The sequence below is a fragment of the Pipistrellus hanaki genome (genome assembly GCF_964339955.1).
Source record: "Pipistrellus hanaki genome assembly, chromosome: 4".
Taxonomy (NCBI): domain Eukaryota; kingdom Metazoa; phylum Chordata; class Mammalia; order Chiroptera; family Vespertilionidae; genus Pipistrellus; species Pipistrellus hanaki.
In genome coordinates this window covers 89380458-89397400 of record NC_140506.1, presented here as the reverse complement: position 1 = coordinate 89397400, position 16943 = coordinate 89380458, and the positions used below count along the sequence as shown (strand labels likewise).

The 16943-nt window shown below is 44.2% G+C and overlaps 1 protein-coding gene and 1 pseudogene across 2 annotated transcripts in view; both read right to left on the bottom strand.

Annotated features, from left to right (window-relative positions):
* LOC311621939 (large ribosomal subunit protein eL18-like) overlaps nucleotides 1-8369 on the bottom strand; it is a 136691-nt pseudogene extending 128322 nt beyond the window's left edge. Inside the window, exon 1 of the transcript XR_014797050.1 lies at nucleotides 8005-8369. The product of XR_014797050.1 is annotated as a large ribosomal subunit protein eL18-like (transcript). The remainder of the gene's footprint in view (nucleotides 1-8004) is intronic.
* Nucleotides 1-16943, bottom strand: part of ADCY9 (adenylate cyclase 9) — a 128745-nt gene that overhangs the window by 17339 nt on the left and 94463 nt on the right. Inside the window, exons 4-7 of the mRNA XM_084882267.1 lie at nucleotides 4587-4691; nucleotides 3473-3690; nucleotides 1495-1597; nucleotides 500-708 (exon numbers count right to left, since the gene is read on the bottom strand). Coding sequence (XP_084738393.1) covers nucleotides 500-708; nucleotides 1495-1597; nucleotides 3473-3690; nucleotides 4587-4691 — 635 coding nt within the window. The remainder of the gene's footprint in view (nucleotides 1-499; nucleotides 709-1494; nucleotides 1598-3472; nucleotides 3691-4586; nucleotides 4692-16943) is intronic.

Here is a 16943-nt window from a genome sequence, read left to right as displayed (position 1 = left end):
GCTTTTTGTGCCTAAGAAACCATTGCTTGATCCAAGCTCACAGAGACTTACACCTATGATGTCTCCTAAGGGCTTTATAGTTTCTCTCTTATATCTGGGAGAGGTGTCTGCTCATCTGCTGGCAACCTCCTATCATTTGGACCCTATAAACTCCCTTTATCTTTCCTTTCTTATGCCATATCCCACCTTTTTTTTTTTTTATCTCTCATTTGGAAAATACAGGACTAGCTGGCGGCATCAGGGCTACAGAGGACACTGACTCTCTGGTCAAGAGAGTGCCCACCTGTGCCCAGGGCCAGGGTCCTCAAGGGAGAAAGCTGTGAAGTAGGGCCGGGGGAGGGAAGGAAAGAGGACCCTTCACCTGAAATGAGCTTGCAGAGACAGCCTGCTTCAGACCGCTGGTCAGCTGTGCCGCAGACTGTTTAGTCATAAACTGTGGAGCCAGCAGAGGGAGCCAGAGGCTAAAAGCTGGAGACCCGCCCTGCAGGTGAGCCTTTACCTGACGGAGACCATGAGGGACAGCACCTCCAGGAGCAGGGCCACCCCGAAGACCACCAGGGTGACTGGCTGGGGAGGTGTGGTAGTGGCCCCGTACTTCAGGAAGCAGGTGATGGAGAGAATCAGAAACACTGTTGTTGACAGAAACACATCCAGGAGGGAGCTGAAGGTGGCACTGGCAAAAGTCTTCACGGGAGAATTCTTCATAACCTGTTTGGAGTACGAGAAAGGTGGAGGTGCATGAACAGAGGCTGTGACAGATGGTCATGCAGTATAGTTTAGGTGGAAAAACCCAAACATTCACCTACCCCCCAACCAGTTACAGGGCAATAAGTGCTTTGGGTGGGCCATCACCCTACTACTTCTCTGCTTAACAACGAGGAAACTAAGGCACAGGGAAGTTCAGGAACTTGCCCAAGGTCACACAGCAACTGATTACACACCAGTAAGCTCTCACAGGCACATTGCATACTGACGCTGAAAAGTGAGTTACTGGCTGGTAAAGTCCCTGATTCTGTGTCTGTAAAGTCAGCAGCACAAAAGCCATGTGCTGGGAGCTTCCCCTGAATGTCTGGGTCTCAGGTTCAGGGAGGGTAAAAGCTGGCTTCATGGCGGAAGTAACAGGCGGGGACTGAAGCAGCAGCAGATGAAAATACAGGGCCTGGCTCTGTGCGGGATACTGGGATAGACACGAAACAAGGCCCAAGGGGAGCACACAGCCTGGTGGTGGACGCACCAGCTGCAGGGGAAAGGAACTGGGCAATGACAAGCCTTGGTTGCTAGACTCGAGAGCGCAGAAGGATTTGGAGTTTTCTCCCTTGTGTAGATAGATTCATATAAAGATGCAATTTAGAGCTTATAGACTGTGGGAAATCAAATTAGCTTTCCTTTTCCCGTCACTCAGAAAAACAGGAAAGATTTCCAAAGCACAAAACTAATTGGGAACTGTCTGGTAACACAACCCATCTCTTTGGTAAAATGATAGGGAACAGGCACCTCTTCTTGATAGCTGGTCCTGTAGGCTTGTTCTAGCTCCTGATCCAGGAAGTTCAAGCTGAACTGATTAATGGGTGGCTTAAAAAAATAATCTTTCATCAGGCTAGAAGAGATGAAAAATGCAATTGATTAACATGAAGCACAGTCCTATTTATTGTATCAGCAGGTTGCAATTCGTTACCAAAACATCACTCATTAAGTGTATCACAAAAGCTGTATCTAAAAGTCACCAAATGACTTTTTTTAGACATGGCTCAGCCACTCCTTTTAGAATATATCTATGGAAAGCAATTCTAAACATAATCACATTTTATGTCTCTCCCCCAACCCCAACTAAAGAATGACCATCCACCATAATTAATAGCACACATCCGCAGAACCCTGCTTTTGAAAACATCTTCCTGATATTCAGGATGAGAGGAAGGCAGCTTTTTTGTTCTAGAAAAGCATCTTCTGAAGGACCAGCAAATCCCTGAACGGAGAGCACTTAGGTAGATCTGAAGGCTTCCGATGAAAACAATCTGGAGCCGCCTGTCCTGTCATTCAGAGTACCGACAGTAATCACCACCACCGAAGAGAGCTAACAGATTGTTATCACAAAATTGTGATTACAGTTAGTGTAATTTTGATGCTACTGTCACAAATGCAGATTGGGTGTGAGACCTGAAAAATGGTAACACTCAATGACTTTGATAGCCGAGAAGTGAAACCTGTTTTACGTGACTCATTCTCTTATGGATTGCCAGCAAACAGTTAATATCCTTTTTCTATTGTAGAAAATTGCTGTACATTAAAAAAAAAATGTTAACATGGTTTCAGAAGGCAAATACAGCTATGGGCGTAGTCTCTCTCCCTTATATAATAACTACTAGAATTAAATCAGATGGAACAGGTGAAGTGCCTCGCATGTACCTGTCATCCAGCAGAGTTCACTGTACATATGCCTCCTCATTCCTTTGCAACAGAATGGAATCTCTATTTTGCCTTTAAAAAATTTATTGAATTGATTGGGGTGACATTGGTCAACATGAACATATAGGTTTCAGGCATGGGTTTCTATATTACAAGCTCTGTATATTGCACCGTGTGCCCGCCACCCAAAGTCAAATCTTTCCTGTCGTCTTATATAGGACCCCCCAACCCCCGCCCAACCCTTCCCTCTGACAATCGCCACACTGCTGTTTGTGTTTACGAGTTCCAGTTTTGTATCCCACATATGAGTGAAATCATCTAGTTCTTATATGATTTAAAGAGGCTTTGATGCCACTGCATAATTAAACCTGTGACCCAGGACAGAATCCTGTGCTAAAGAAAAAGTGCTACCAACTGACAAAACTGGAGCTCTGGCCGGGTGGCTCAGTTAGCTGGAGTGCATCTGGTATACCAAACGGTTGTGAGTTCTTTTTCTGGTCAGGGCCATACCTAGGTTGCAAGTTTGATCCACAGTTGGGGCATGTACAATCAATATTCTCTCTCTCCTCTCTCTCTCTCTCTCTCTCTCTCTCTCTCTCTCTCTCTCTCTCTCTCTCGTCTCAGTTTGATTAAAAAAAAACACACACAACAACACTGGAATATGGATTACAGATATAAAACATCACATGCCATATTTACCAAATTTGATAACTATGATTATATGAAAGAACATCTTTATTTTTAGGAAATATAGTATTAAAGGAGTAAAGAAAATGATGTATTCAACTACTGTCAAGTGGTCCAGAAAAAAATTATAAATTTTATAGAGGAAGACAGAAAGAAGAGAGAGAGAGAAGAGACTAAAACAAACAGTAAAATGTTAAAAGTTAGAAAAATCAGGAAAAGGATATAAAGAGAATTCTTAGTATTATTCATGCACTGTTTCTGTAAGTTTCAAATTACTTCAAAGTAAAGTGATATATTGACAACACATGACAGACAAGGTAATTTAGAGAAAGGGAGAGATCTGCAAACTTTACTTCAATTCCCATAGCTCCACTCTTACCTGTCTTCTTTGATCACATCAACAAAGTGGGCGTCTGTTTTCTCCCGAATGTTCTTAAGCCTCAGTGGAAGGAGAGCAGACTGGTCCAGGCTGACACCTGCCCACCTTCCCTTTTCCTGTAACATCTCACACAGGGAGGTCTGGCTGTTGGTGAGCTTCTCCTCCTGGGGAGGGCTCAGGAGTCCGTTCTGTGTTTTGGAATTGTGTCCTCCAGAAACCTGCCTCAGACAGAGGGAAGCAGACACAGCGGTGACCCGTGGACGTGCAGCATGCTATTCCACCCAACCCCCCTGCTCCGCTGGAGTCCCACTGCACTGTACGCTACATCTTCAAGTCTTGGTCCCAATCCAAAGTCTCAACCTCACCACCCATCTGCTTCTCCCTATCCCCCTGAAATGGCAAATCGCAACTCCAGGCGTTCAGGCAACCAGGGTGGGGTGAGGCTCTCAGTTTGCTGACCACCGAACCAGGGTTCCAGAGGGCTCTGGGGAAGGTTTGGGAGAAGTGCAAGGGTGGATCCAGAGAAAGAAAACCCATATGGCTGTAGCTTAGGAAAGGGTGACTGCCTGTCTGCAAGACAGACGGATCTAGTGTGACACAATCCATGGGCAGACAACATGAGGGTAGAGGATGACCGAGTGGGCTTGCTGGAGGGCCAGCCTTCACAGCTATCGAATCTGATTTCCGCTCCAGTCCTGGCTCTGGTTCCAAGGAGGTTTCTCTGGCAGCTTCCTTGCTGCTGTCCCTAATCCCAAGCCCCTCTCCATGATGTGTCTCTTATCCTCAAGTCCCCTCTTCTCTTTGCAAACCCACAGACCACCATATGTTAAATCCAACTTCCAGCCCCACAAACCTTCCCTAATTCTCTAATCCACATGCCTTTAAACCCTTATTGCCCCTTAGGGATCCATCCCATTCAGTTCAGCATCTGATTACTGCTCAGGGATTAGTTCTGACTCATTCCTGTTCTTTATTGGTCTGTTCAAAACGCAAAAGGACTAGAAGGTATGGAATGGGTCACCTAAGAGGAAGTATTCCCAGAACCGAGAAGTTGACAATAGGAGTTTCATCTCAGGTGGACGCACCAGAGAAGAACTGACAGTATGACAGTTACCTTGTTTTTATTTTTATGCTCCTCCTGACAGCCATTTTGCATTGCTCCTGCTTCTGCAACAGCTTCCGATTTGGGAGCAAATGTAATTTTGCATGAAGGGCAGGTCTACAAGAAAAAACAAACCATAGGAACTCACCAAGAGAACATGACCACAATATATAATTCAAGCAGTCCTCTATTGTTGCAATTTGCTGTCACAGGGAATACTTGTAATCAAACGGAAGGCTTACTGAACCACACCAGGATGAGTTAAAGACAAACTGGAAACGTGAAAATGGAAACACATCTACACAAGGACCTGCACATGAATGTTCCATTACAGCCAAGAAGTACAAACAACTCAAGTGTCCATTAACAGATGAATGGGTCAATAAAATGTGGTCTACCCATACAATGGAATATATTACTCAGCCATCAAAAGGAATGACGTCTTGTGCTGGCAGGTGCTGCGCAGTGGTTGGAGCATTGGCCCTCACACTAAGGGGCCACGCATTTGATTCCCAGTCAAGGGCATGTGCCTGGGAGGCAGGTTCAATCCCGGGCCCCTGTTGGGGTGCGTGTGGAATGCAACCGATCAATGTGTCTCTCTCACTTAGTTGTTTCTCTCTCCTCCTCCTTTCCTCCCTTCCACTCTCCTAAAAATCAAATAGAAAAAATATCCTTTAAAACAAAACAACAAAAAGGAATTGAAGTACTGATTCAGGCTACAACATGATGAACCTTGAAAACATTACACTCGGTGCAAGAAGCCAGACACAAAAAGCCACATACTGTATGATTCCACCCATATAAAACATTTAGAAAAGGCAAATCCACTGAGATGCAAAGGAGATTGGGGGAGAGGGATAAAGGAATGGAAAGTGATCTAATGGACATGAGGCTTCTTTTTGGAGGTGATGAAAATGTTCTAAACTTGATTGTGGTAATGGTTGTAGAACTTTGTAAATATACTAAAAAGCACCAAATTGTACACTTCAAAGGATAAGTTTTTTGGTATTTGAATCATCCTATCTAATAAAAGAGTAAGATGAAAATTGACCCTCACTCCAACACACAAGATGGCTGCCCCCATGTGAACACAAGATGGCCACCACCTGATGGCCAGCAGGGGAGGGGAGTTGGAGGCAACCGGGCCTGCAGAGAAGGGCAGTGTGTGTGTGTGGGGGGGTATCCAGGTCTGCAGGGGAGAGCAGTTGGGGGGGACCAGGTCTGCAGGGAAGGGCTGTTAGGGGCAATTAGGCTGGCAAGGGAGCAGTTAGGCATCAATCAGGCTGTCAGGGGAGTGGTTAGGGGGTGATCAGGCTGGCAGGCAGAAGTGGTTAGAGGCAATCAGGCAGGCAGGCAAGCAGTTGGGAGCCAGAAGTCCTGGATTGTGAGAGGGATGTCTGACTGCCCATTTAGGCCCAATCCCAGTAGGGCAGTCAGACATCCCTCAAGGAGTCCCACTTTGGAGAGGGTACAGGCTGAGCTGAGGGACACATACCCCGTGCATGAATTTCGTGCACTGGGCCTCTAGTATCTTAATAAAGCTGCTATTGAACAAACAACCTAACATTATCCTATATTAAGGTACTAAGCCAAGGTCTATGAACTCTATATGATAGTGAGCTGTTCCTATAAAATTGGCTGAATAATCAGAGAGACCTGTTTATAGACCTACGATTCTTAAAAGCTTATAGAAATTAGCTGAACTGGAAAAGAAAAGGCAAGACAACCCTGACAGGTAGAGTAGAAAGGGCAGCAAGGCTTTCATTTCTCATAAACCAGGGTTCAAATTCCATCTCTAATCCTTATTGTTTTGGATGGCCTTGTTCAAATCACTCATCTCAGTTATCCTATTTAATAAAGAGTAATATGCAAATTGACCATCACTCCAACACACAAGATGGCTGCTCCCATGTGATCAAAGATGGCTGCCCCCATGTGGACACAAGATGGACACCATAAGATGGCCAGCAGGGGAGGGCAATTGGGAGAAACCAGGCCAGCAGGGGAGGGCAGTTGGGAGGGACCAAGCCTGCAAGGAAGGGCAGTTAGGGGCAATCAAGCCTGCAGGAAGGGCAGTTAGGGGTGATCAGGCTGGCAGAGGAGCGAAGTTGGGGGTGACCCAGGCCTGCAGAAGAGAGCAGTTGGGGGGGACCAGGCCTGCAGGGGAGGGCAGTTAGGGGTGACCAGGCCTGCAGGGGAGGGCAGTTAGAGATAAACAGGCTGGCAAGGGAGCAGTTAGGCATCAATCAGGCAGTCAGGGGAGTGGTTAGGGGGTGATCAGGCTGGCAGGAAGAAGCGGTTAGTGGTAATCAAACAGGCAGACAGGCGAATGGTTGGGAGGCAGCAGTCCTGGATTGTGAGAGGGATGTCCGACTGCTCATTTAGGCCCTATCCTACTGGCATCGGGTCCAAACCGGCAGTTGGACATCCCTCAAGGTGTCCCAGATTGGAGAGGGTGCAGGCTGGGCTGAGGGACACATACCCCCATGTATGAATTTCATGCACCAGGCCTCTAGTTGCATCTATAAAAAAGAGCAATAACACTTTTCTTGAAGATACGTGGTAAGGATTTAATGGATATGTATGTAGTTAGCCTAACATCATCTCTGGCTCTCAATAAATTTATTATTATTATTAACTAGAGGCCTGGTGCATTAAATTTGTGCACTTGGGGGGAGGGTGACCCTCTCACAGTCTGGGAGCTCTTGGGGATGTCCAACTGCCGGGTTAGGCCTGCTCCCCACGAGCGGGCCTAAGCCGCAGTTGGACATCCTTAGCGCTGCTACAGAGGCAGGAGAGGCTCCCACCACTGCTCCTGCACTCGCCAGCCATGAACCACCAGGGGGAAGCCCCTGCATTTAGCATCTGCCCCCTGGTGGTCAGTGCACCTCATAGTGACCAGTTGTTCCCCCATAGGTCTATTTGCATATTAGCCTTATATTATATAGGATGTGATCCATTAAACTAGGAAGTGTCATTGAAATAGCAACTAACTGCTTCCAGTAGAGGAGACAGATTTAGCAGCAAAGATTTATTAGGACTCAAAAAATGTCCTTGCATAGCATTGGAATGCATTGTAGGGGGCTAGATATTATTTCAAAAATTTAAAGTAAGTGTCATCACATCTCAAGTTAGAGTTCAGGCCCACACTGTATTAAATAAAAGAAATAAAGATGCTAACAAGGTATATAATTTGGGAATCTTATATAATGCAAAAGCTAAGTTTGGACGTTTGTATTCATCAAAAAATGAAAATATACATGTCAAAAGAGCTGGCCAAACCATTAACTAATATACCTGAACAAACAGTAGCACTTAGGTAAAAAGCTGCTTATAGCTCTTTAAAAACTGACATTATTTACAGGGGTAAAATGTTCTAATTGTCAATACTTTTTTTTTTTTTTTTTTTTTTTAAATAATGAGCATTTACTTTCTTCTTCTTCTTCTTCTTCTTTTTTTTTTAATATATTTTATTGATTTTTTACAGAGAGGAAGGGAGAGAGATAGAGAGCTAGAAAGGTCGATGAGAGAGAAACATCGACCAGCTGCCTCTTGCACACCCCCTACTGGGGATGTGCCCGCAACCAACGTACATGCCCCTGACCGGAATCGAACCTGGGACCTTTCAGTCCGCAGACCGACGCTCTACCACTGAGCCAAACCAGTTTCGGCTAATTGTCAATACTTAACGATAAAATTATTTTAAAGCATACTACGTATTGCCTGAGTTAAACTTCAAAACATTTTACCAATGGGGCCACTGATCTTCTCAAATAACAAAATTCAATCTCTACCCCCATATCATCCCTCTCCCTCTCCCTCTCCCTCTCCCTCTCTCTCTCTCTCACACACACACACACACACACACACACACACACACACACACACAGTGACCCTCCTAGCCCCCAAGGGAGGAATGAGTAAATGTACCCAATACACATGCAGCACGGTCCTATGGGTGCCCCTAGCGGGTAATGGAAGTAATTGACTTAGGTGGTGGCAGGCTTGCTTCTCTAGGGAAACACTGGCCTCTTTAGGAGCCAGCAGGCCTGGGGGTGGAGTGGATACAGCTTGGAGTATGGGAACGGTTTGAGAGAATGAATTAAACCCTTAAGGTCCAGGGATTCACGAATCTCGTAAAGACATGATGAAAGAGTATAAACAGCTACTTCTCTGACCACTGTTTAAACATTAAGACTAGAGAAGTATCGTAACAGTGATTAAAGGTACTGGCTTTGAAATTAAACTGAATCCTGCTTCTACCACTTAATAGAGGTCCTCTCCAAGTCTCACTTTCCTCCTTGATAAAAAGGAGTTGTATCTACCCTGAAGAATTATTATAAGGACAAAATGAGTCAATACAAGTAAAGCAGGGCGGAGGTGTTTTAAATCAGCTTGGTTTCTGTGCACTGGCTCCAATCCCATGAGACTGACTTCCTAGAACAGTGGATTGAGGATGATGAGGCCACGTGCTGGCCCAACAGGAGGAGAACTGAGATTGACTTGTGATGTCTGCCATGGGTGAGGGTTGGACAAGAGGAGATGTGCATGCATTTATCACAGCTTGGCTCTGCACAATGCTTGATGTGTTAGTGAGTATTCAGTAAGTGTTGGTACTTAATATTAAAATTCTGGCCACCATCCTTTCTGGTTATAAAGTGAGTTCATCTGGTAATTAATGTCCTTGATCACAAACAGCCATCCTTGGTCTCTGCTCTTGCACAGTCATTTCTTTTTTTAGGTATTTCTTGACATCAGTTGTTTCTAAGTATTTTTCCCTCTTCAAGTACACTTGATGCACTTTAAAACAGGCCATCTGTTTCTTAGGAATTCCCATAGCACACTAGTGTTACATATATATTGTAAGATATATATATATGCTAGAGTGCAGTGCTGTGACCCGACCACCATCAGCCTCTCCCGCCTCCTTTCCTGGCACAAGGAAGACTGAGGAATAATCCTAGCACTCTGATCTCCTCTGCCTCATTCTCTGAAGTGACCAAGGCAGTTAGGACCACATCCTGGTTCTTTTTGTAAAAATATTTTTTATATATATTAAAAAAAAAATTCAAAACAAGTTTAGCTCAGTGGATAGAGCGTTGGCCTGAGGACTGAAAGGTCCCGGGTTCGATTCTGGTCAGGGGCATGTACAATACCTTGGTTGCAGGCACATCCCCAGTGGGGGATGTGCAGGAGGCAGCTGATCGATGTTTCTCTCTTATCAATATTTCTAACTTTCTATTCCTCTCCCTTCCTCTCTGTAAAAATAAATAAAGTATATTTAAAAATACATAAAATATTATTTTATTATATTTTATGTATTTTTAAATATATTTTATTGATTTTTTTTTTTTTTCAGAGAAGAAGGGGGAGGAATAGAGAGTTGAGATAAAAACATTGATCAGCTGCCTCCTACACGCCCTCTACTGGGGATGTGCCTGCAATCAAGGTACATGCCCTTGACTGGAATCGAACCAAGGACCCCTCAGTCCGTAGGCCGACGCTCTATCCACTGAACCAAACAGGTTAGGGCCACATCCTGGTTCTTTTAAGTGGCACTATTGGCACACTGCACCAAGGGAAGCTTCATCAAGAGCAGCTAAGGTCCCCTCACATCATGGGCCAAAGAGCAGGCTGGCTATTGCCTGGGAAACCCGAGATCCCTTTGGAGAACACCCAAGAGCAAGCTCTGCATTTCCCCAGATTATCTGTGTTCCTTCCCGAACATGGACGTAAGCTCAAAGGGAAGATTATAACTATTTTTCTAACACACTTGGCTGCATTTGCATTTGTGTTTTTTTTTTTTAACACATTTCAATGCATACACCCTACAATCTGTTCAGAGTATATGGCACAGAGCTATAAAATCGTTTTTCTTCAAGGCTATCTCTCTTCAAAAGATAAATCGTTTCTAAGCTAACAGCTGTTCTTTTTCATAACTGTCAAGGGAGGGAGCAGGGAAACCTCTTTTCTGAGAACCGAGGAGGAAACATCAGAAAAGCCCTGGCTTTAGTCTGCTGAGTATGACTATTTGGCAAACTGTCCTGTGACCAGAAGCACTCCTTACTCACCAAACTAAAAATTCTGGTTGAGCCCTGGCTGGTGTTGTTGCTAAGTGATTCGAGCATCAGCCCATGCACTAAAGGGGTGTGGGTTTGATTCCTGGCCAAGGGCGCATATTTGGGTTGCAGGTTCAATCCCCAGCCCCAGTCAAGGTTCATGCAGGAGACAACCAATCAATATGTCTCTCTCACATCAATTTTTTTTTTTCTCTCTCTCTCCCTCCCTTCCTTCCTTCCACTCTCTCTAAAAAAGCGATGGGGAAAAAAATATCCTCAGGAGAGGATTTAAAAAAATAAGTTCCGTTTGAACATGGCAGACAGGAACATGCAATTGTAATAGCAAATACAGCTTACTGAGGCCCCATATCAGTTTATTATAGTCCTCATAAGCACCTATGAAGCTGACACTATGATTAGCCCATTTTATACGGGAAGAAACTGAGGCAGAGAAGAGAAGGGACTGGCCAAAGTCACACAGTTAGAAAATGATAGCAGGAGTTTAAGGCCAGGTAGCAGCAGCCTTAATCTCAGCCATGCTTATATGACATCTCAAAGTGAACGGAACTACCTGTAATGTGAGCTACTACATGCCACTGGCGGGCTGGTGCAGATGTGATTTCTGCTAATAAAATACCAGAGAAAAAATAGCTGCAGAATATTAGAGGAAACAGAAGCAGTTAATCGTTACATAAAAAGAAAGGCAACCCAGAAGCTTTAAGAACAGGAAGCGGACAGCCTGGGAACACTGAAGGCAAAACCACAAACAAAACAAAAACCTGTGAAAATCAGGCACAGGATCTCAACGTCATGGAACCCTGCTCAGGTTCCTGAGTCCTAAGTAGCTACTGCATTTAATAATTGAGGCTGAAAAGGCAAGAATATTGTTACCATGTTGTGGAAATATTCCATCAAAAAAGTCAGGAATAGAAAGAATTTAATATTTTGAGAAATTTCATTAATGTCCAATACCAAATGATGCTGGACTTATCTATCTTCCCTTTTCATTTCATAACTACAGACTTTATTCAGAGTCCTCAGGTCCCCCTCTCCCAATGCCCTATTTCTCAAATAGAGCCAGTTGCTTCCTCAAATTGAATTAGCTGAGTGTATTCATAATAATTTCATTACTGGGATCCCATGCTGCATTTAATTTTTATTTCTCCTTCGTCTTCTCCAGTCTCTGGCAGGTCCTATTTTCCCTTGTCATCGATGACCTTGTCATTTTTGAAATACCCTGGTCAAGTATTTTCTAGACTGCCCTTGAATTTAGATTTGTCTGATGCTTTCACATGGTTGACTGAAGTTTAGTATATGAGGAAGAGCTCCAAAAAGGTGATGTGCCCTTCTCAGCACCTCACATCAGGGGGCACAAGATACCACAAATCTTATTATTTTTTTTATTTTATATTTTATTGATTTTTTTACAGAGAGGAAGAGAGAGGGATAGAGAGAATCATCGATCAGCTGCCTCTTGCACACCCCCTACTGGGGATGTGCCCGCAACCAAGGTACATGCCCTTGACCGGAATCGAACCCGGGACCTCTCAGTCCACAGGCTGATGCTCTATCCACTGAGCCAAACCGGTTTTGGCAACCACGAATCTTATTAATCACTAGAGGCCCAGTGCACGAAATTCAAGCATGGGGGGGTGGGGGTCGTCCCTTGGCCCGGCCTGCACTCTCTCACAGTCCGGGAGCCCTCTAGGGATGTCCAACTTCCAGCTTAGGTCCAATCCCCATGGGGAGAGGGCCTAAGCCGGCAGTCGGACATCCTTAGTGCTGCTGCAGCGGCAGGAGAGGCTCCCACCACTGCTGCTGGGCTCGCCAGGCATGAACCTGGGTTCTGGATGAGCAGGGCTCCCCCTGTGGGAACACAAGGGGCAGCTCCTGCGTTGAGCATCTGCTCCCTGGTGGTCAGTGCATGTCAGAGTGATAGGTCATTCTGCCGTTGGTTGATTTGCATATTAGCCTTTTATTATATAGGATGATGCTACCTTCATTATATGGCGAGGAGGGGGCTATCAGGTTTTCCACTGCAAGTTACTATTCTTCCCTTTATAATGAATATCTGGTGGAGGGTGGGGGAGAAGATGCTTGGGGGCTGGGCATATATCCCATTTCTCCTTAAACTTATGCCCACTAATTTTAGAGTTCATTGATGGATCTTGATTGAAGCATTTATTACTGTGGTGTTCTAATGGGATTTTCTTTCACTCATTCCTTCTACATGTATTCTGTCCATTTATATGTGATGTGCTTTCTCCTAATTGAAGGAAAAACACACACACAACTAAAAACATAGATAAAACATGAAAAGTCCTTTTTAAAAAAACTTACTTTATATCCTTATTTCAAAGCCAGCAGTTAAACTACTATTTACTCTTATAACTGCTTTTCTGAGATATAATTAACATGCCATACAATTCACCCATCTAAAGTGCATAATTCAATGGTTAAAGTATATTCACCAAATTGTCCAACCATCACCATTCTCAATTCAGACCACCCTTTATAATCATTTATAAGCTATATATGTGTATGTGTGTCTGTATGTATACACACATGTATATGCACACACATATATGTGCACGCATACACACATGTATGCATGATTACACACATGCATACACATATACACATGTATATACATATATACGCACACACATATATATACATATATGAGAGAGAGAGATCTACTACCTTTTCCATTCCTATAATGAATTAAAATGAAAAATTGAGACCCTATGCATTTTCAAATTGAGTCTTTTGAGCCTATTCATAATGATTTTACACACAAATGACAAGGAGATAAAAGAAGTGATCACTTACTTAGAGCCATTAAAAAGTCATGGCAACTATCACAGAAGGAAGGTTCCTGAGAAAAGTACAACCCTTTTGAAAATAGGACAGATCCACTCTGGATTGCCCCATGTGGACAAATCCGTACCATCAGCCTCATTACTGACTGTAAACATGTAGAAATTTTCACCTGGTGAGCACACAGGCCTGGGTTCTGAATAACAGATTAAGGTAAACTCACAATGATAGCCAAGCAGGTGCATTGCCAGTAGGCTTTTCAGAGATACACCAGGATGCTGTCACAGCGCACATGGTTCACTGTTTAGGACTGATGTGATAAAAAAGAAACCACCCACACCTTTGTTTTTCATTTCTTGGTTCTTTACAAAGACTTTATAGCAGCTATTGTGATTGGCATGTGTAGTTTCAATCTATCACCCACAGTTTCATGACAAATGAGCACCACTTACTTAGAGCTGAGGTCACACTAAGCAGGCCAAGTGTCTCTGCACCAATTATACATTTGTGATGTGGTTACATCCCCCATAGCAACCACCAAGGGCAATAACAGAAGAATCTCTCTCAAGTCAGAACAAGCTGAGAAGGAAAGATCTTCCCGAGACAATGACTCATTGTGGGCAAATGAACACAGTATCTACATCTCCTCCTGTCCTTCCCTCCTACCATGGTCACTGTCCATGTCTCCACAAGGAGTGAATGAATGCATGTCCTGGTGTTACATGGGCATCTACTACAATCCTAGCATTCATGGGCATTGCTTCACTTAACCTTCACAACCCTGAGAGATTGCCTCATCATCATCATTTCACTGTGACTTAGAGAAGTGACTTGCTCACAGCCCTAAATCCAAGACTTTAAGAACAACCTTGACTTGGAGTTCTGGCCCTTCCCATGGCACTAAAGCGGTCTTCTATGACTCTGACATGAAGAACCCTTGTCTCCTTCCTGGGCTCACTTTTTTTTTTTTTTTTTTTTTTTTTTTTTTTTTTAAGAGAGAGGAAGGGAGAGGGCGGAGAGAAACGTCAGTGGCATGCTCCTTAGCTGATCAGTTACCTCCTGCATGCCTTCTACCAGGGATCAAGCCCACAGCCTGGGCATGTGCCCGGCTAGGAATCAAATCGGCAACCTGTCAGTGCATGGGACAACTTCTGAGCCACACCAGCCAGGCCTGGCTCCCTTCTTGATTCCTTCTCCCCCCATCCCAAATCCCAGGGCTGTTTTTGGAAGCTCAGGCTCAGAGAGACGAGTGCCATGGTGCTAGCAGCATACCTCACAGCTTCCCATTTTGCAATGCCAAGGCTTCCTGATGAAAAACTTTCACTTTCAGTCACTCAAGAAGCCAATGCTTGGTTGTGAGAGGGTTCTCTCTGACCTATGACCTCAGGACCAAAACCCTTGTCTTTGACATTACTACAGTTTCTTGGTAGGACATCCTAATACTCAGACTATTTTATGAAATATTAGATAAGAGTTCTCACCTATGTACTGAGAAGTAACTTACTGACACATAGGACGAGTGTGCCAGGAGGGAAAACAAATGATTCCTAGACATTACCTTGGTTCTATTTAGTTCTGCTCAGGCTTCTCAAATTAGTCCTTCTTAGGCTACCTCTGCAGAGTTCTATCTTCCTATGTGTCACTTAAGAATTAAAAATTTAAGTCAAAAGAAAGTTGTCATTATCTATTATATGCCAGGCATTATGCTGGACATTTGGGGAAAATATAAGTTTTTTTTTTTTTTTTTTAAAACATATGGGCCCTGCCTGCATTCAAAGAATTCACAGGAAGGAATATAACAAACGTAAGGCAAATATTGAATATTGTGTATTTTGTAGCTATAATGTTGTAGCACTATTAGGTAAAGGAGTCATAAAAACAAAACAAAACAAAAAAAAACTGCAATGAAGGTGACCTATAAAAGGAAAAGAGGAGGTTTTAGGGAAAAGAGAAGTGATGAGCACGGCAGGTGAGAAGAGCAACAGAACCAAGATATGCATGCATTCATTTGATGAATATTTACTGAACACATTTTCTCTAATTTCTTGTTTCTTGCATGAAACTCCCTCTACTAGACAAGCATTTCTCTACAAGGTGAAGCTTATATTAAAAGAAATCTGTGGTCAGCGAGGCCTGAGAAGGCGGCATACCACATCCATCTCTGGAGACAGAAGTACTATATGCGTATTAGCATACTAAAGGCTCTGAGAAGTCCTGCAGTAAAGAACCTTTCAATGTTGTTTAACCTGGAACTTCCCAAATTTACCTGACCACAGAATGCTTTTTTTAAAACTTGACACCTATTTCCATCCAGAGAAAGTACCACTCAAGGGGACACAGAGGAAACACTGCCTTACACCAAGGTAGGAGGAAAATGTGGGGTCTGTGACAAACCTACATGAGAGCTAACTCTGGCTGGATGAGGTGAGAGCAGCAACAAAGCAGATCAAAGCCTGTTGGCAGAAAGAGTAACAGACCCAGCAAAAGGATTAGGAGGAGCTAGTCTGTGATTCTAGCTAATGGATCTAACCATAGTACAGACAATATAAGGCAACAAGTCAATGACATATGTATGAGGCTGTAAGAAGTTTAGAGGAAAAACCTCAGAAAATCTATAATATTTCACATTTCTATTGTTCAGAAACTGTTACTTGATGGAAGGTCTTATGTGTCAGATTATAATCTATATACTCTTTAAGGCAAACCTCAGTTTTCTGCCTTTCAAGTTTAGTCTGATAGCTCATACTGATTCACTCAAATACTCAGTGCTTATCCTATGTTAGAAACCCAGTGCACAAAAATTGGGGGGAGGGGGATCCCTCAGCCCAACCTGTGCCCTCTCGTAGTCCAGGAGCCCTCAGGTGATGTCCAACTGACAGCTTAGGTCTGCTCCCCGGGGGCTGCGGGCCTAAGCCACAGCCTGGCCTCCCTCTGCAGGAGGTGACTGAACGGGCCTATCAGGGGAGGCACCAGCTGGTGAGCAGCCAGCCCTGCCCCCCATTGCCCCACCAGCACTACCAGTGGCCTCCCTCTAAAGGAGGCGACCTGGTGGGCCGATAAGGAGACGGCACTGGCTGGTGAGTGGCCGGTCCCACCCCCCCATTAACCCCTCCGCCACTGATGGTCTCCGCCGACTGCCCTCATCACCTGTCCCTTCCCTCTGCCCAATGGCATGCTCCTTAGCTGGCCTGGCGTCACCTGCTTGCTGGCCCTGCCTCCCACCAACCAATTATTCCACTGTTGGGTCAATTTGAATATTACACTTTTATTATATAGAACTATATAGGGTAATAAAAGCCTAATATGCTAAATGTCTGGCCATACAGTCGTCTGTTCAACTAGAATAATATGCTAATGATATGCTAAGGCCATTCAACTGCTCGCTATGACATGCACTGACCATCAAGGGGCAGACACTCTGACCAGTAGGTTAGCTTGCTGCTGGGGTCCAGCTGATCAGGACTGAGCGAGATGGGCTGGACATGCCCTG